At 56.4% G+C, this 18,382-nt stretch overlaps 1 protein-coding gene across 1 annotated transcript in view; it reads left to right on the plus strand.

The window, feature by feature from the left end:
- PGBD5 (piggyBac transposable element derived 5) overlaps window positions 1–5,606 on the plus strand; it is an 89,386-nt gene extending 83,780 nt beyond the window's left edge. Inside the window, exons 6-8 of the mRNA XM_033841862.2 lie at window positions 2,251–2,356; window positions 3,641–3,860; window positions 5,229–5,606. Of these exons, the coding sequence (XP_033697753.1) occupies window positions 2,251–2,356; window positions 3,641–3,836 (302 nt within the window). The 3' untranslated portion in view covers window positions 3,837–3,860; window positions 5,229–5,606. The remainder of the gene's footprint in view (window positions 1–2,250; window positions 2,357–3,640; window positions 3,861–5,228) is intronic.
- Window positions 5,607–18,382: the final 12,776 nt, after the last annotated feature.

Here is an 18,382-nt window from a genome sequence, read left to right on the forward strand (position 1 = left end):
TTCCAATGTCTAAAGCTTTTCAGTCCTCAGAAAAGGATACTATAGGACAGCAGTCTTACCCTTTCCAGCTCGAATAGTATCTAAAATCCAAAACGTCAGCAGAGAGGAGCGTGGACTGGTTTATGAACTTGGGGAAATGCTCAGAGACTGACGCACACCTGGATTTTGTAACCAGTCCCCTGAGATTTCCAGCTGCAATCCTCATGCTGAGTTAAAACATTCGAAGGGATGGGAGGGAAACGGAGAAGGAAAGCAGGCCCGGCATGGCTGGGTGTGCTGGGACAGCGGCGGCCCTGGCTGTGCAGAAGGCGGCAGCCGGAGCTGCAGGCGGGGAGCCCCAGGGGCACGGTGCTGGCCGAGGCCCTCGGACAGTGGGCCTGACCCGCTGGGAGCCCTGGTGACTCGGAGTGAGTTGTCCTCTTCCTCTGGGAAAAGAACGGAAGGGGTTTTATTTCCTTATGGGATGGTCTGATCTGCTCATACACATGTGGACTCTGGGGAGCCCTACAGGCGCCTCCTTAGTCCCAGAGGAGGCTGTGGTCGAAAGTCGGGCAAATTAAAATGGAGCTGGAGGTGGGAAACCTCCCAAGGCCATGTGCCTGGGCCGGGGTGTGAAACTGGGGTGTTTGCCCACTTGGACTTGAGGTCGGGTGGGGTGGTGAGCAAAGACACCAGCACAGGTCCCCTCAGGAAGGGTGCTGCAGAGACACAGCCCTCCTTGGAGGCAGGAGCCCAGCCTTGGAGGATGCACGTGCGTCTGCATCACCCGACCATGGAACGTCTCTCTGAGTGGGAAAAGGATCCCTAAGCAACCAGGGCCCAGGACCCTCTGGGCAGGAGCCCAGCCTTGGAGGATGCACGTGCGGCTGCATCACCCGACCATAGAACGTCTCTCTGAGTGGGGGAAGGATCCCTAAGCAACCAGGGCCCAGGACCCTCTGGCTGGGCACGGAGATCCTCTGAGCTTTGGAGGTTTTAGGAAGTGTGTTGCCCGGGTCCTGCCCCGGGCGTCCCCAGACCACAGCTCTAGGGGCGGGGCCTGGCTTCTCAGTCTCTCACAAGATGTCCAGGTGCTTCTTCAGTGCAAAAATTCAGTACTGGGGGAGCGGGGTGGGAGACAAAAAAGATCCCGGCTCAGGGCTCAGCCTCAGCACGTGGACCCGTGTGACCATTTTTGCTTCAGTTACGCCTACTTAAGTGGTGCTGAAAACCCACAGCCCTTTGAATGGCGCTGTTCTGCGGGCAGTGGGGATGGGGGCGGGCTGCGCGGAGGAAGCGCTCTGTAATCCCGACCTCGCTCGCAGGAGCGTCCTTCCCGCCCCCGCGTCACCTCCGTGGGCGCAGTGGACGTCCACCCAGGTGGGCGGGGCAGGTCTTGGAAAACAGGTTGTTGGGCAGCAGGCTGAAGAGGACTGATGACCTCTTGCTTCTCATGCCCGGTCAGTGGGCCGTTTGAATCTTGCCGTGACCTTGGCGAGTGGCCCTGGGACGCGGTTCCACGTGTATTTGGGAGGAAGAGGCGTTTGAAAGCGTGTGAGAGAGGGAGCGCCAGGGGCGGCTGGGTGTGAAGCACTCTGTGCGCGGCGCGAGGCGTGGAAGAGCCTGGGGTCGGGGCAGCTCCTGCCTCTCCTGAGCCTCTAGTGCCACCCTCTGCCTTGATGGGGGCAGTGGGGCAGGTGGAAGGGACCCCCGGCTCCCTGACCTTGGTGGCCACCTCCTCCCACCCCGCTCAGACCCTGGAGGGAGGGGTTGAAGCCCGGGGGAGGGAGGGAGGGAGGGGGAAGGTGGGTCCTGAGCTCCCCTTCTGCTCTCAAGGCCCCATCGGGTGCAGCGGGCCCTGCCGTGGCCCGTGCCGTGGCCCGGTGTCCCGCACTCCCCTGAAGCTGCGGTGGCGGTGTTGGTGGTGGTTCCCCTCCATCTCCTCCCCTGCTGTGGCCCATGCCATGGCCCATGCCGTGCCCCCGTGCCGTGGCCCTGCCGTGGCCCGGTGTCCCGCACTCCCCTGAAGCTGCGGTGGCGGTGTTGGTGGTGGTTCCCCTCCATCTCCTCCCCTGCTGTGGCCCGTGCCGTGGCCCTGTCGTGGCCTGGTGTCCTGCACTCCCCTGAAGCTGCAGTGGTGGTGTTGGTGGTGGTTTTCCTCCATCTCGTCCCCTGCCGTCTATTTGACGAGCAGGCAGGGGGGAGGGGCGCATTTTGCACGGGGGTCTGCGGGGGGCGGCTCAGAGGGGATGTCCCGTCTGTTTCCCGCAGGAGTGATCATCAAGAGGAGGAGTGGGGAGATCCCCTGCCCCCTGGCCGTGGAGGCCTTCGCCGCCCACCTCAGCTACATCTGCAAGTACGATGACAAGTACAGCAAGTAAGTGAGCCGGCGCCCGGCACGGGAGGCCTCGCCGCCGAGAGCAGAGCGGCTGCTGGGCGGTCAGCCTCCCCAGGTTCAGAGCTGTCAACGGGAGAGCCCGAGAGAGAAAATCCTGGGCCCGCGGCCTGGCCCGCCCAGCCCCCCACCTCCTGCACCAGTGCCCTCTCTGACCCTCCCCCCCGGCCCAGCCGCTGGCCTTCACCCCACACCCTCTGGGCCCTGGGCGCCGTCGGGCCAGGCCGCGTGTTTTCCGGCACTGGTTACGGAGCTCTTTCGCGTGCGGGCGCGGTCTCAGGTGTGGGGTCGTCGTCAAGTGCCCGCACGGTGTGCATGTACACGGCCCCCTGCTGTCTCGGGGCGAGCTCCTGTGTCCACAACAGGAGGGAAAAAGTGATTGCCCTTGAACCTCGGTCTGCCTATGAAATGACTGGGCCTGAGCCTCACAGCCTGAAACAGGGTTGCACTAACCCCAAAGGTGGTGGGCATTTTCTCAGCCCTCCTTGAGGGCCACGGACGTCTCCCGGGGCTGCTTATGGGCGGGGAGGGCAGCACGTGGACCTGGGTCCCTGGGAAAGCCCGGGTGTAAGAGGGAGCCCCGTTGCCCACGGAGTCACTGGACGGGCTCCGCGGAGCCTGCAGCGTGCTTGGCACCTCGCGGGCCTGCGCAGTGGCTCCAGGGGAATCGGCACGATTGAGCGAATGGACATCCGTGGCCGCCCTGGCTCGGCGTCTTGGTGGTGCCGAGGCTCCTGGCCCCCGGGGTGCAGAGACACACGTGCAGACGGAGGGCGCGGTGCAGGGATGGGTTCTGAGTTGGCGGTCCGGGGGGAGCGCCGTCCTCCGCCTCGGGGCAGAGGAGGCCTCCATTGAGGGCAGGCGGGCGTGGTGAAGAGACACGCACAGAGCTGCGGGCGGACGCGGCGCGAGATGGCTTGGGCTGTGCCGCAGTTGCGCAGGGCCCTCGGCGAGCAGGGGAGCCCCTAGGCCCGGTTCCCGCCAGAGCTCCGGGCTGCACCGCAGAGGCCCGGCTCCTGGTCTCGGTGTCCCCTGTGGTGACCTGCCTCCTCCCACCTGATCTTTGATAGGGGTTGTTTGCACGTTCAAGTACGGGTCACGTGACCGAGCCTCAGCGAGAGGCTGCCCCTCCCCACAGCCGGATTCCCACGCCGCGTCCCCTGCAGCATCTCGCTGACCCCGATGAGGCCTTTTGGGGATGTCTCTCCTGCACCGGGTCCCTGGGCACCGTCTGAGCCAGTCTTTCTTGCCGTTCTGTCCTCGTAGGTATTTCATTTCTCATAAACCAAACAAGACCTGGCAACAGGTGTTCTGGTTTGCCGTAAGCATTGCCATCAATAACGCCTACATCCTGTACAAGATGTCGGAGGCCTACCACGTGAAGAGGTACAGCCGGGCCCAGTTCGGGGAGAGACTCGTGCGAGAGCTGCTGGGCCTGGAGGACACTTCTCCGAGCCTCTGATGCCGGGGGCGTGGCCCAGGTTAGGTAAGGACCAGGTCCAGGGAGGGGAGGGGGAGCCTGACGTCCGACCCGCCGGCCAGAGACCCGGAGACGCCCTGCGTGGGGCTGCGGCCCGGGAGGGGTGCTCGGGGCCTCTGGAGGGACCAGGACGGACCTGGTCAGAGGATGGCGTCATCCCGCTTTCCACGCAAAGAAGAGCACGGCCTCCCTCCGGAGAGCGGCCACCGCCTCGCAGCGAGCACCCGGCAGGTGTGGCCCTGAACCAGACCCTCCGTGCCACCAGCGGGGGGCCATGGAGGGCACCCTCACGACCCCCCGGAGGCCGCGGGAGAGCCCACTTAGCACAGGGGACCTGGGAGGGCTGCTGCCACCAGGGGCGCCAGGGATGGGATGAGATGAGCCGGAGCGCGCTCTGCTTGGTGAAGGTGGAGAGACATCCGTGACATGGTCCGCGTCTCGCCGTGCCTGCAGGGGGCGGGAAGCGAGCCGGGTGGGCTCTGCGCAGCTGGGACCGCTCAGGTGTGTGTGGGAGCCCGGAGGGTTTTCCAGCGTTTGCCCCGCGCAGGCAGCTTAGAACGGGGCTCGTAGAAGAAGAAACACAACCCGGCGCCATTAAAAGGCAGTGACGGCGTGGGGAGCGGGGCCCTCTGATACGTCCACGCGGCCTTCCTGCCCATCCCTGCGTGGCTGGTGGACAGGGAGAAAGGGACAACGGCGATAGGATGACAGCGAAGTGTGAGGCTGCTTTTTGTTTTTAAATATGTCTTCAGGTTATTTTCTTACTGTTGCTTCAAATCTTCTGTAAAAGGAGATATCCCTCTTCTTTTCTGCCCTCCCCCTCTCACCCCACCCCGTCGTGGCTCCTCGCATATGATCACAGGCCTAGACCTGGGCCAGAGAGGCCATCTCGCCTCCATCAGAGCACGGGGGCCTGCGGGCCTTGAGCTCTGTCACCATTAGCAGAACTACCTGTTCTGGAAAACACACAGCATGGCTGAGACACCAGAATGTCTCTGCGGATGACCACTGGCTAACTCTGTCCCTCGCATGGTCACCGGGCGGCGTCTGCCAGCCTCACAGCACCCCTCAGAGCGCTGTGGTGGGCATTGGCAAACCCGCCTGTACCAGCTTGGCTGGGCCTGATTCCCGCGGGCCCGGGGCCTGCTCACCGCCAGCCAGAAAGGCCTACGTGACGAGCAGCTGGCAGCAAGGGCTTTGCTTACTGCCCAGAACACTTGGGCCTTTTCTGAACCGAGGTCCACAGGTCTCCCTGGGAGACCTCGGCCAGGGTGGTCGGCTGGTCTGGCTGTCCCCGCAGATAAGAAGCAAGTCATTCCTAGAGTTACGTGATCCCCCTTCGACCCAGTTTATGTCGCCCCCTTATTTTTACAGATGCAAACCTACTCTACTCAGGCTTTGGGACGTTCTTCCTTGTCACTCAGTTAATTACAAGTGTTGCTGGCGGCATGCTCCCAACTCACATTTCTGTCCCCGGGGTCATGACGGTCACCTCGCCTGTGGTTTTAATCCGCTGCCACGGATCGTAGGCCAAATTTTAAATCGCGTCTCAACACACCTTCGCCGTGTCCTTTAATTGGATTGGAAGCACTTTTACCACGTGGAGAAATCTATTTTTAATTTGTGATGCTTTTCTACAAGGTCCACTATTTCCGAGTTTAACGCGTCTCCAACGCTTAGGGAGACTCTAATGAAAGCTGATGAATTTTCTTTTCTGTCCAAATAAGTAAAAGAGAAAAAATAAAAGTCTATTTAGATGTTGACTCTTTGTTAATACGTGAGTTTGTTGAAAAGGTCAGGGACACAAATCCAGGCTCCTTTTTTGAGTCTTGATTTCTCGTATAATCCCCCGTACACGATCTCGACTGTCTAGCACCATGAGCCCGTGAGCAGTTTAGAAGAGGGATTCAGCTAAAAGTGTTGACTGGTAGACACGTGGACGGAGGCCTGGTCCCCCCCCGTGAGGGTTTAGTTGTATTGCAAGTGCCTCTGCCGTCAGACACGTCGTGCCTGTCCCCCAGCCTGGCGCTCCGCCCTCTCCCGGGCTGTGTGTCATTCTGATTGAACACAAGAGGCGCTGCCGTGACCAGTAGCAGGTGACTTCACATCGCCAAGTGATTACAGAGAAATTACACCATCTCAGTGCTCTGAACTCAAGACGGTGGCCACCTGGTTTCTGAGAAATGACTGAGGGGACAGCAGTTCAGCTGGGTTCTAGCGGAGGCTGCGGCGACTGCACCAGCTCTCAGGTTGAAAGCAGCATCTCTTCCCTTTCCAGGAGGAGGACAGAGGGACAGGCAGCACTGATTAGGAAACCCTGCAGGGACCCGGACCTCACCCTTGGATGGGATGTGGACTGACCTCACCAGGCACCGTACCTCCCTGGGTCTGAGGGCCGGCGGGTCCCCACTGGACGGGCTCATTGAGAAGCTGGCCATTACTGGTGACCAGGAAGGGGCCCAGTGCGAGGTTCGCAGGGGAGGGGCGGCCAGCACAGGCCTGGCAGAGGCTGGGAGGCAGGTGGCCTCCCTGCATCCCGTGGCTGCAGGGACCCCTGTCCGCGCAGGTCCTGCCACTGTGGCATACCAGTCCCGGTGGGAGGTCTTTGCTATGGGGTCTAGGAAGGAAGGACAGACAATGCGCTCCCAACCTGGTTCAAAACAAAGCACCACTGGAGCGTCTAAGCTTCTCCAGAGAACGTTTGTTAGACCGAATGCAGGTTAACCTGTTTGGTTCCACAGTTTGTGACGTAGTCACGTGACCTCAGCTGTCTCTGGAAGTAGGTAAGGTGATTCTTAGGAGAATATGACTTGGATGAATTTCTGGTTGTATTTGGTGCTTTCTTTCTCCGGGTCTATATTCCAGACGCATCGTCTTTTCCCCCCGCACTCTGCTTCCCCAAAAGTCTCAGATTTGAACAATATCTTACTTTGGTCACGGGAACATTACATGAGTATTTCAAAACTCAGGTGAGTGACATAGGAAAACCTTGGTGTCTGGATCATTCTGGGCAAAGGTATCCAGTTTATTGACTAAATTAGACAAGGCCTGGCCACCAAAATCGAATTGACTCTGCAGCTGTGGCCAACGTGAGAAGGTTGCAGAGCCCGGCCGGAGCGGGGAGGTCCTGGGTCACAGTGTGTGGCCGGGCACCGCTGTCACCCTCCGGAACCCCGCCCCGGCATCCGCAGCGAGGCGGGTGTGAGGCAGGCTCGCCATCACCAGTGAGTGATGCCCCTCCCGCCTGCGGTTAAGGGAAAAAGCATCCCCCCCACCACAGCAGGTCCTGGAGATCCAGGAGAGCAACTCAGCGACGGGGTGATGGGAGAGAGGAAGGGCGTGCCGTCCACCACGAGGCAACCACGGGCGGCCACGGGCAGACAACCAGGGCCACGTCCGTGCAGCACAGAGAGCTCCCTGTGCCCCAGCTCTTCTCCTTCCAGGCTCCCTGCTCCCTCCTCCCGTCACCATCCCCAGCTTGCAGGGGCGGGGGGGTTGTTGGACAGCTTTCCCAGGTGAGCCAGCGGACCTGACACCGAGGCCACGTTCTCGCCACTGCACACACTGCTGCCCAGATCCACCGTGAGGGCGGCAGCTTTAGGCCTGATTCACGTAACGCCTTTATACGGTGTTCTCTCCTGTCTGGGGCTTTACAGAAAAGAGAGGTCAAACCTGTCTTCTGACCTCAAATACTGCAGACAGTCAAGGTGCACACCCTCCCTGCGTCGTTCTCACTCACTTGTGTTCCCTTCTTGCCCTGGACCAGGTGGGTGTTTTTTGGCTGAAGGCCTGATGCAGCCCAACTTGACCTGGTGGTGAGCTGTGGTCTGGGGGGCGTTCGGCCAGAGAAGGGCCCTAGGCTGCAGCTGGCCTCTCCTCACCAGGCAGCACGAGGGGAGGGCTGGCCTGGAGCCTCTCCCCAGGTGCCCAGGTGCATGGTGGGTGGTGGGCTGGGGTAGGGGGTGCGTCTCCAGAATGGCCTCGGTCCCTCCTCCTCAGGTGCTGCCCACTGGCCAGCATGTGTCTGATGTTGTCCCCGTGTTGGGTAAAGGCTCGTCAACAGTCTTGGGTATAGAAAGCCAAAGGTACCAGAGGAAAGGGAACCCCGAAAAGATCACAGCACGGTTCCCAGGAAGTGACCCCAGCCCTGCCCCAGGGACGCCACAGCCCCCTCTGGAAAAGAGCGATGTCGAATAGCCCCTGCATTTCTGTAGCCTTCACTGTCACACCCAAACACCTTCTGTCTGTTTTTGATAGATCTTTATTGGAGTATAATTGCTTTACAATGGTGTGTTAGTTTCTGCTTTATAACAAAGTGAATCAGTTATACACATACATATGTTCCCATATCTCCTCCCTCTTGCATCTCCCTCCCACCCTCCCTATCCCACCCCTCCAGGTGGTCACAAAGCACCGAGCTGATCTCCCTGTGCCACGCGGCTGCTTCCCACGAGCTATCTATTTTACGTTTGGTAGTGTATATAAGTCCATGCCACTCTCTCATTTCATCCCAGCTTCCCCTTACTGTATCCTTATTTCTCGAGGGGGGGAAGGTGATGCCTCACAGCCGTGAGGGCTCCAGGGGGCAGAGGCGCGGGGTGGACCTCAGTCACTCCCACCAACGCCCGGGTGGCTCAGCTTTCCCGGCAGGCGTGGTACCAAGAGCCACACTGCACGGTCTCTGCCTCGAGGGCGTTGGGGTGCAAGTACGTCGGGGCTCAATGGAGGCTGAGGTCTGCCCAGAAGAAAGGTTTCCATGAGGGGCGAGCCCCCTGCGTGGTGGAGGTGGCAGTTGGCGTTGCTGCTGGGTGCCCAGCACAGCCCCCTCCGAAATGTGGGGTGTTTCACGTCCGCAGGCACCAGACACACCTGCTTACACAGACCCGGAAAGATGGGATCTGAGCATCTCGGAAGGCTGGGACGAGACTGCCTCTGACCAGGACTTGCCGGTTTATACATAAGTGTCTTTGGAAAGCGTGGCATCTGTGGGGCAACAAGGCAAAAAGTGGTCTTAGCTATTCAAGAGGTCATCACCAAGCACGAAGAAAGTTTCTCATCTCATCAGTACTCATATGCAGTTATGACCCTTTTCTTCCTTTCATTCCCCCAGCAACTTGTACCTGGTTCTGTTTTCTCCCAGGAAGCGTGGTGCGCTCACCTCTTTCCCCACCTTCCTCCACTAAGAAAGGGCCGCAGCTTAGGCAGAAAAGTGGTGGAAAAAATGATTAATTGGGCAAATGAGATTTTTAGCTTTTTTAATTAGCTCTTTCCCTAGACTTAGCTGTTTAAAAAGAAAAAACTGCATCTAGCTTCACAGTTGGGAGCTTCCTTCCTGTGAGTAGAACACAGAAGGAAGGAGGGGAAGGGGTTTCTTTGATTTCAGTAGATTAAAAAGGTGGACTCAGAACAGTTGTATACATTTTTAGGTGTGAATTTAAGATCTGGAGTTGTGGGGTTGTGGGGTTTTTGATTGAGGCATTTTGGGGTAACTTTTATCCATTTCAAGATAATGGCATAGTATGATGTGACTCAGAAGTTTTGTCCCCTTATCACTACTCATCACTAGAAGTACAGTATCCAAAGTGGGACGGATGCTCTTGTCAGCTCCTGTACCAGTCAAGCCACGTGTCCAGTCCTGGCTCCTCCCTACAGCAGGAGACATCGACCAGTCAGGGGTCCAGGAGGCAAGGACAGTGGGTCCACATCAAAGCTGAATGTTACGAGTGGCAGTTGTGCAAACGGGGTGATGAGTGTGGTGCAGCGCTGACTCGGGGCAGGGGTGCATGCCAGGGGTCTCTGGTCTCCTAGTCCCTCTTGGGATACAGTGGACATCACCAGCAGGCAGCCTTCAGCTCAGTGGGGAAGCGCTTTCCGGCACTTAGAGCTGCCCCACATGGGCACAGGACGCCTCCGAAAGCAGGGGACACCCTGCCTGTTGCTAAACATCCCGCACCAGAGGCAGCGTTCTTGGTGGGCAGGAGGCGGGACTGGGTGGGACACCCCTGCTGGCAGCTGGGCACAGGGTCTCTGCTAGGCAGATCCTGTCTGGGGGCAGCGGCTGACCCACCTTCCCTGTCACCCTCCCCCCATGCCAGGAACTGGAAAAAGGTGAGGTGAGCTCTGCCCTCTCATGGCTGCCCCAGCTCTTAGCAGCAGCCTGACCTTGGCCAGCCTGCATCAAGCCAGGTGGTAGCAGTGGCTTTTTTATCCACAGTCACCATCCTCCAAGGCAGAAAGTCTAGAGACCACAAGTAAGCAAAGCCCTAAATTGAGACGGCCGGCCAGATAAGTGTATTCATGAAGACAACAGGACGGAATATTTTAAAACCTGGAAGGATTGTTGTCCTGCTGTAGACTGTACAAGCGCTGGGAAGGTGTGGGCAGCTTTGTTTGTTTTCAAGAGTGTTAGAATGAAAAACGATGTTTTCACACCTGGTCTTTGGTCCAGCCCCTGCCTTCCCAGAATCCGCCTGCCTTCCGTGAGACTCTCCACGTCCGCCCAGCAGAGGGCGGCAAAGGACACCTCGTGCGCCTCTCGCGGCTGCAGACACAGCGCGTTCCTTCCATAGAGGTGCTGAGTTAGGGTCCCACAGGGTTCTAAGGCACCGTGGATGCCAAGATAAGAAAGACACACGAGGTCTCTATTGCTCCAGAGCGAGGAGAGAGAACCATAAACAAGTCATAGACCTCCACGCGTGCTGTCACGGGGCGGGAGTGGGAAGGGAACTTGGTGCTGAATTCCACGTTCATTCCTCCCGCAGATGTGTGCTGGGTGCTTCCTAGGTTCAGGCCCTTGTGGGTACAAGACAAAGACCCCTGCCCTCCCGAAGGGCGGAGAGGACATAGCAAACCAAAAAGTGCCTGTATAGTATTTGTGAAGAGATCCAGTTCTGCAGAAGACGGGAAGGTTCAGGTTTGGGGAGCGCTGAGGCAGCAGGTGGTCAGGTTAGGCTGAGAGGGTCTGTTTGGGGCAAGTCCCAAGGGGAGAGTCGGCCCAGCAGCTTCAGGGACCCACGACAGCCTCGTCTTCAGCCGGGCTGTGCGGGGGCGCGAGGGCTGCTGGGCCCATCCCAGGCCGAGGTTGGGCGCTGCGGGTCTAGAGCAGCAGCGCCCGGTGCCCTTGGGGAAGAGCACGACCTCAGGCCGGACAGGCTGCGGTGGAGGAGATGACCAGCCCAGCAGGACGGGGAAGGCTCACTCAGGGACCCTGGAGGGTGTCGGAGCAGAAGCTAGCGTCATGTTTTGCATGTAGTAGGCATTCAAAGAATGTTAATAAAATATAAATGCACTCTTGCATTTGGGTTAGAAAAAACACCTGCACATGATAGAGGAAACCGACTTTAACAGTTTCCTGGCTTACTTGACCTGCTGATCCACTATCAAGAGGAAGTGGTTCCTGGATGTGGGGAGGGGAGGGAGGGAGGGAGAGAGAAGAGGGTGGGAAGGGGAGGGGGGGAGGGAGATGGAGGGAGGGCTGCGGGCCGGGCCCCCTCGAACAAGCTGCCCTGGTCTCCGGGTGGTCTCAGCTTCCAGAACCGCCCCCTCCTCTGGGGTCCCCCCTGGGCGAGCCAGGTGAGCCTTGACTTCTGACTGGGAGTCTCCCAGCTTCCATTTTGGCCACACCCCCCAAAAGGCCAAGGAGAACATAGAGTCTGACCCCGCAGAGCTGGTGGGTTCAGCGTGGGGCCCCGACACCCTTTGGAAGTTTCCAGAGGGCTGCCCAGAGCTCTCTGCGTGTCCCCTGTGTGTCCCTGCAGCCTCAGAGGGGCAGCCTGGAGCATCTCAGGAGGCTTCTCCCCACCATCGTGACAGTGGCCGAGCGGGAAAGGAGGACAGGATGCTGCAGGGCCGGGCCGTCCCGGGGCAGAGAGAACTGGCCCACAGGGAGGGGGAGGCGGAGGGAAGGTGTCTCCTATGAAGCCCAGGTCCTGCCGGCCCCGTACAGCCTGGCCCTGCCGCGGGGGTCCTGGGGATCCCATGCTGGATGACCCCCCTGCAGGGGGGATGCTCTCTGAGGTTTCGGAGCTTCCAGCCGAGCACAGGCTCCGCCCTGAACGCGCCCACTGCCTCTCTGGGCCTCGGTTTCTGGGGATAAAATACCTACCTGGCTTCCTTCCCAAGGTTACCCTGGTGATGTGAGGGGTGCAGACACCCAGGCACTGCTGCCCCCATTAACGACCGCGAGCTCGGCCGGCTGAGTGACAAACCCGGTGACACTGGAGGTCAGCTCTGTCCCAGGCCTCCTGCTCTCAGGCCCTCCGGGGGCCTGGTGTGCAGCCACGCACACCCCCCATTCCCCCACCTCCCCACCCGCCGGTAACGGAAGGCCAAGTAAAGGATGGAACACGCAGGGCACGTTCCAGGAAGAGGCCGATCTTTCCAGGGTGAAAAGTTAGACCCCCTGAAAGATGAGATCCCGGGGGGGGGGTTTCATGGGGGATCCCGTGTCCCCTTTTTCTTCCAAGCCACGCACCAGCAGAAGCCGGTGGAGACACAGTCCGGCTCAGGCTGGGGTTAGGGGAGCCGAGGGACCCCACGGGTCCAAGGCATGTGGGCAGCGGGATGACGGCAACGGGCAGGGCGCCGTAGGAGGCGCCCCCTGTCCACATCTTAGGAGCTGGGAGGCCGGAACAGATTTCGGAAGCCTCCTAGGTCCCTCCACCCCCAGCCCTGTAGGGGTTCCTTTCTTCTAAATCTGTGTCTTTCACCAGCCGCCCCTGCTTGCAGAGTGCCCACCCTTCCTTTTGGTAACAGGCGACATTTGCTACTAAAAGGTTCACTAATGTGGGCACAAGAGAGGTGCTCAAAATATGGGGATGGATAGAGGACACCCAGGGGCCCAAAGCTGACGGTGGATGTCCAGGTGCTTTCAGAAGAGGGTCTGCCTCCAAGTCAAATCAAAAGGCTTTAATTAGGTATTAAGACTGTGCTCTCTTGACCAACTACCACCAGAGTCCAAAGTAGAAAACAGAGGAGTCTCCAGGCTGGTTTCTGCAGCCGCTGCACCGCTTTGCATCCTCCCAGAAGACGTCCAAGGCTCCCAATTTCTCCACATCCTTGACAACACTCGCCGTCTTTGTCTTTTTTTTTTTTTTTTTTTTTTTTTTGCGTTATGTGGGCCTCTCACTGTCGTGGCCTCTCTCGCTGCGGAGCACAGGCTCCGGACACGCCGGCTCAGCGGCCATGGCCCACGGGCCCAGCCGCTCTGCGGCACGTGGGATCCTCCCGGACCAGGGCACGAACCCATGTCCCCTGCATCGGCAGGTGGACTCTCAACCACTGCGCCACCAGGGAAGCCCCGTCTTTGTCTTTTTGATAATAGCCAGTCTAACAGGTGTGAGGTCTCATTGTGGTTTTGATTTGCATTTTGCTGATGACTGCAATGTTAGCTCCCCCCCCCCACCCCGCCCGCCGTGTACCTGTTGGCTATGCGTATGTCTTCTTTGGAGAAATTAAAAATAGAACTGCCACGTGATCCAGCAATTCCATTTCCGGGTATTTATCCAACAGAATTGGAATCAGGATCTTGAAAAGACATTAGCACTCCCAGGATGATTGCAGCAGTATTCACCACAGCCAAGATGTGGAAACAACCTGACGTCCACCGACAGATGAATGGATAAAGAAAACGTGGGACATACATCGTGGATGAAAAGTTAATCAATGGTCAACCTAAGAAAGAAGTGGAAGTTTTTATTCAAGCCAACATGAGGATTATAACCCAGGAGACAGTCATTCATGAAGCCTTGAGGACAAAGCACAGTTGTGTACATTTTTGAGACAAAGGATCCCACATCACGGTAACGTGGACAGAGTACATAGTCCAGCAAGGTGAGTGGCGGGTCACTGTGACCCCTTACAGGATTGAGAAGGGAATGTTATCTCCGGAACACTTACTACGCTGGCGCCGGGAGGAAATTGCCTTTCTCTTTCGGCGAGCAGGCTTTCCTGCGTCCTCTAAGGGACGTGGTTAACATGTAATGCAGATGCGCCACGCACACTAAAGAGGGGTAGGGCCCAAACGGACAGAGAGAGCGTTTTATGTTTAAAACTTTCGCTTGTCCTGCCTTCAAAAGAATTTTTATTTCGTCAACATAAGATGGAACGTTAGTCTTTGAAAAGAAGGATATTCTGCAAGAGTGACAATGTGGATGAACCTTGAGGACCTTAGCCTTAGTGGCAGGACTCTACCTACATAAGGTCCCTAAAATAGCCAAATTCACAGAATCAGGGAGGGGAATGGTGGCTGCTGGGGCTGGCGGGGGCGGGAATCGAATTGCAGTCAGGGGGCGTAAAGTCTCAGGGGGGCGAGAGGAGTGGGCGCTAGGATCTGCCGTACGACATCCTGTGTCACGTTGGCCGTGGTCAACAGCACCGTGTTGGACGCGTACAAACCCGTCAGCTCCAGGCTCGCGCTCCCGCTGTGCTCTTACCACAATAAGATAAAATGTAAAGACAGAAGACGCAGCAGCCAGACACCCGGCAGGGAGAAGCTACGCTCCCCACCCGTCTCCACTGTGTGCTGGGCTCCAGCAGCTGAATCAGCAGGGCTTCCCTGCCTTCCAGGGGGGCTGCGGCCTCAGGGATGTTGCAGGAAGGACTGGGTGCCTTTCTTTCGGGATGTCTTTTGGGACAAGCGTAAACAAACTGAGAATGAACAGCGCGGACACAGGGACCTCGCGGGTCTCTGATTATCTGAGGATTGGCTCACTCAGCAGGAGTGCGTTAGAATAAGCAAGTTCTCTGCTCCTGCAGATGGTACCCGAGGGACAGTCACAGCTGACACCACGCTCTAGCCAAGGAGCCCGGCAGTGGGCAGTGGGCAGGGTGGGCCTCATCCCTATGATCTCATAGACTCTGCTCTGTCCCCTGCCCACCTCACTGCCCACCGTCTCTCATTTAAGATAAAAAGTCCCGGGCTTCCCTGGTGGCGCAGTGGTTAAGAATCCGCCTGCCAATGCAGGGGACACGGGTTCGAGCCCTGGTCCGGGAAGATCCCACGTGCCGCGGAGCAATGACGTCCGTGCATCACAACTACTGAACCTGCGCTCTAGAGCCCATGAGCCACAACTACTGAGCCCGCGCGCCACAACTACTGAAGCCCGTGCGCCTAGAGCCCGTGCTCCACAAGAGAAGCCACCACGATAAGAAGGCCATACACCGCAACGAAGCGTAGCCCCTGCTCGCCGCAACTAGAGAAAGCCCGTGCGCAGCAACGAAGACCCAACGCAGCCAAAAAAATAAAATAAATAAAGAAAAATTTTTTAAAAAGAACAGCATATTAAAAAATAAAGTAAAAAAACAATAATGTCTTCCATTAACTGTTTAATGTAAGTTAGTTCACTGCCATCATTCATTCAATACATTCAACCAGTCATTCAAGGAAGAACCTTGCACAAATAAAGGATCTTAACTATTTCCTAAATGCCAGCGACAGCCCTCGGTGAGACCCAGATCCTCCACAGCAGCGGTCCTGCCAGGAGGGGACGTCCTGATGCAGAAGCAGTGAGCACTTGCACACTCAGGTTAGAGTTCTGTGCAAAGTGCCTCGAAACCTGAAAGCCTGCCCTAGGGAGAGCAGCTGACTGAGAGGACCTGGGGCTTCAGGGGAACCCGCTGCGCCACCGGGAGGGATGTCCGCTGGACAGCCACTGTAGGGTGAGGGAGCGCTGAGAAAGGGACCTGGTGGGGACGGCAGGGCAGGGAAGGGTTTGTTCTGCTCCCCTGTAGGGCAGGTGTAGGGACTCCAAGGGTAAAGGAAAATAGTGTTTTGTGTATGCATAGGTTTGTTTTTGTTTTCTGGAAAGAAGGCTGTAGAGTTGATCAGATTTGCAAAGGAATCTGTAAGCACCCCTGCCTTGTGTGAGGGCAAGACTTTGGGAGCTTTTGAGTAGCGGTGTGTCTGTACAGAAACACACCGCGCTCTAGAAGGCCCGGCAGACAGCTGCGCGGCCAGAGCAGGACGGCGGCAGTACCACGAGCGTCCGGGCACAGACAGGCCTTTCCTCCTGGACCTCGGGACCCCTGGGCCCCGTGTGAGGGGAGGGCAACCGTCCACCGTCTAGAGCACGAAGCTGGCGTTGATGCAGTGCTGCTAACTCAGGCACAGCCCTGATTTAGATTCTCTCTCCGTGTAGAAATTGTGTGTACAGCTCTGTGACGCCACATCACGTGTGCAGCCCCCAGATGCCACCACCACTAGCAGGATGGTTCCATCTCCACAAAGAAATGGCTCATTTTTTTCTTTCTTCTTTTTTCTTAAGAGAGAAAACATGTGTGGTAAGTTGTGTCAGTTGCACTAATCTTAAGCGTATAAGCTGTCGAATAAAAAAATAAATGGCAACGAAAACTCCCTTTTAGTGTATAGCTGTATTAAGACGTAATTTAGACACCCCAAAATTCCCCCATTTGAAGCATACAGTCCAGTGGTTTTTAGTATATTTATAGGGTTGTGCGGTCATCACTGTAATCGAATTTTAGAACGCTATCATCATCCCCCAAAGAAACCCCCTACCCATTAGCAAACACTGCCCTCTCCCACCCCCGTCTCACCCTCTAACCCTGGGCAACCACTAACCTACTTTCTGCCTCTATAGATTTGCTTATCCTGGACATTTCATATCAGACAATACGTGGTCTCTTACCACTGGCTTCTTTCACGCAGCGTAATGTTAGCGAGGTTAGTCCACGTATCAGCACTTCACCCCTCTTTAGGGCTGGGTACTATTCTCATGTATGTATATCCCACATTTCATGTATCTGTTCATCAGTTGGTGGACATCTGGCTTGTTTTCACTTTGACTCTTTGAATAGTGCTGCTATGAACATTTGTGTACACGTTTTTATGTAGACATATATTTTCATTTCTTTTGGGAAGATGCCTTGGAGTGGAATTGTTGGGTCATACAGTAAACTCTATAGCTCACCTTCTGAGGACCTGCCAGACTGTTTTCCAAAGCAACTTTGCCACTTTACATTTCCACCAGCAATGTGTGAGGGTTCCAATTTCTCCACACCTTTGCCAACACTTATTATTATTGGCTTTTGTATTATAGCCACCCTAGTGGGTATGAAGTGGTGTCTTCTTATGGTTTCAGTTCGTACTTCCCTAGTGATTACTGAGGTCGAGTATCTTTCCGCTTGTGATCTCTTTCTAACAAATCACTTTAGATGTTGGGAAAGACAGTATTGAAGAAAGGCAAGCATGGATGCAAAGAGGCCCATCTCGGGGGTTGCTGGCCGGTCACAGAAGGTAGGGGCTTGGTCTGGGGTAGCTGCGGAAGATAAGCGCCACCCCTGAATTGGGGTATGTTTTGGAGGAAAGAGTGATGAAGCCTGACTCCCAGGCCTTGGGGAGCATGTGTGGACTGGGGGTCAGGAGCAGAGCCTCTGTTTCCAGAGATACATGAGCCTGGCTGAGGGGCCTTGACTATGTTACTTAACTTTTAGCTAAATCACTTATTCTTGACTTGTAACTTGGAGTACCATTGTGGACCCTTGAAGAGTTCCTAATTGTCAAGTATTTGAAGTGCTGTCAGATCAAGAGCAAATGGACTAATTCAGTAAGCTTAGTGGTCAGAGTTAAGGGCAGAGTTGGGCTCCGTGTAAGAGAACTTGTTCTGATAATGTGAAGATCTGCTGTGAGTTGTGCCACCCTGGCAGCTGGGAATCTGTTCACTGAATGGTGAGCTGCTGGCATGGTTCGAAAGGGCTTCTCTCAAAGAAAGTGAGGGTAGACCTGATGGAGGGTGAGGTCCACTATGACCCCGAGCTCTGGACTCTTCCTAGACTCCAGTTTCACCATCCGTAGATGGAGAATTGAGACCAGACGCTATGTAAAGTTATGCAGGTGCTTTCACACAAGTGTTCTTTCGGAATCATTAATAGTTACTGAGTGGAGGCACTGGGTGCCTAGTATATTTCTGGGTGCTGCAGGGCTTATAGAAAACTTTAATGATAACAGCTGACATCGTTTTCATACCACTTATTAAGTACCACACACTATATTAAGTGCTGTACATAAATTAGTTCTTTTTAATACTAACAACAGCCCCAGCAGCAGGCACTGTCATGGTCACTAATCTGTAGATGAAGACACTGAAGCACAGAGAGGTTATGTACTTGGTCAAAAATCACACAGCCAGTCAGTGACGAAGCCAGGGCGTGAACTCAGGCAGCCTGACCTCACCCTCAGCTATCACACGGTGTCACTAAGATGTGGCTTCAAGTCCGTTTTAGCCAGTTTGGGAAAATAGGATTTCACCGTATGAGACCATTTAGAAAACACGCAAGGCAACACAAAATCCAGGTTGGTTGTTGTGGCTTCTTAGAAATGCAATTTAGGGACTTCCCTAGTGGTCTAGTGGGTAAGACTCGGTGCCCCTAACGCCCTGGGTTCCATCCCTGGTCGGGGGACTAGATCCCACATGCACGCCCCAACTAAGAAAGATCCTGACTGCGGCAACTAAGGCCCAGTGCAGCCAAAATAAAAATAACTAAATGAAAATGCAATTTACGTTGAGAGAAGC

This window comes from Tursiops truncatus, chromosome 16 (assembly GCF_011762595.2).
Source record: "Tursiops truncatus isolate mTurTru1 chromosome 16, mTurTru1.mat.Y, whole genome shotgun sequence".
In the NCBI taxonomy this organism is placed as follows: Eukaryota; Metazoa; Chordata; class Mammalia; order Artiodactyla; family Delphinidae; genus Tursiops; species Tursiops truncatus.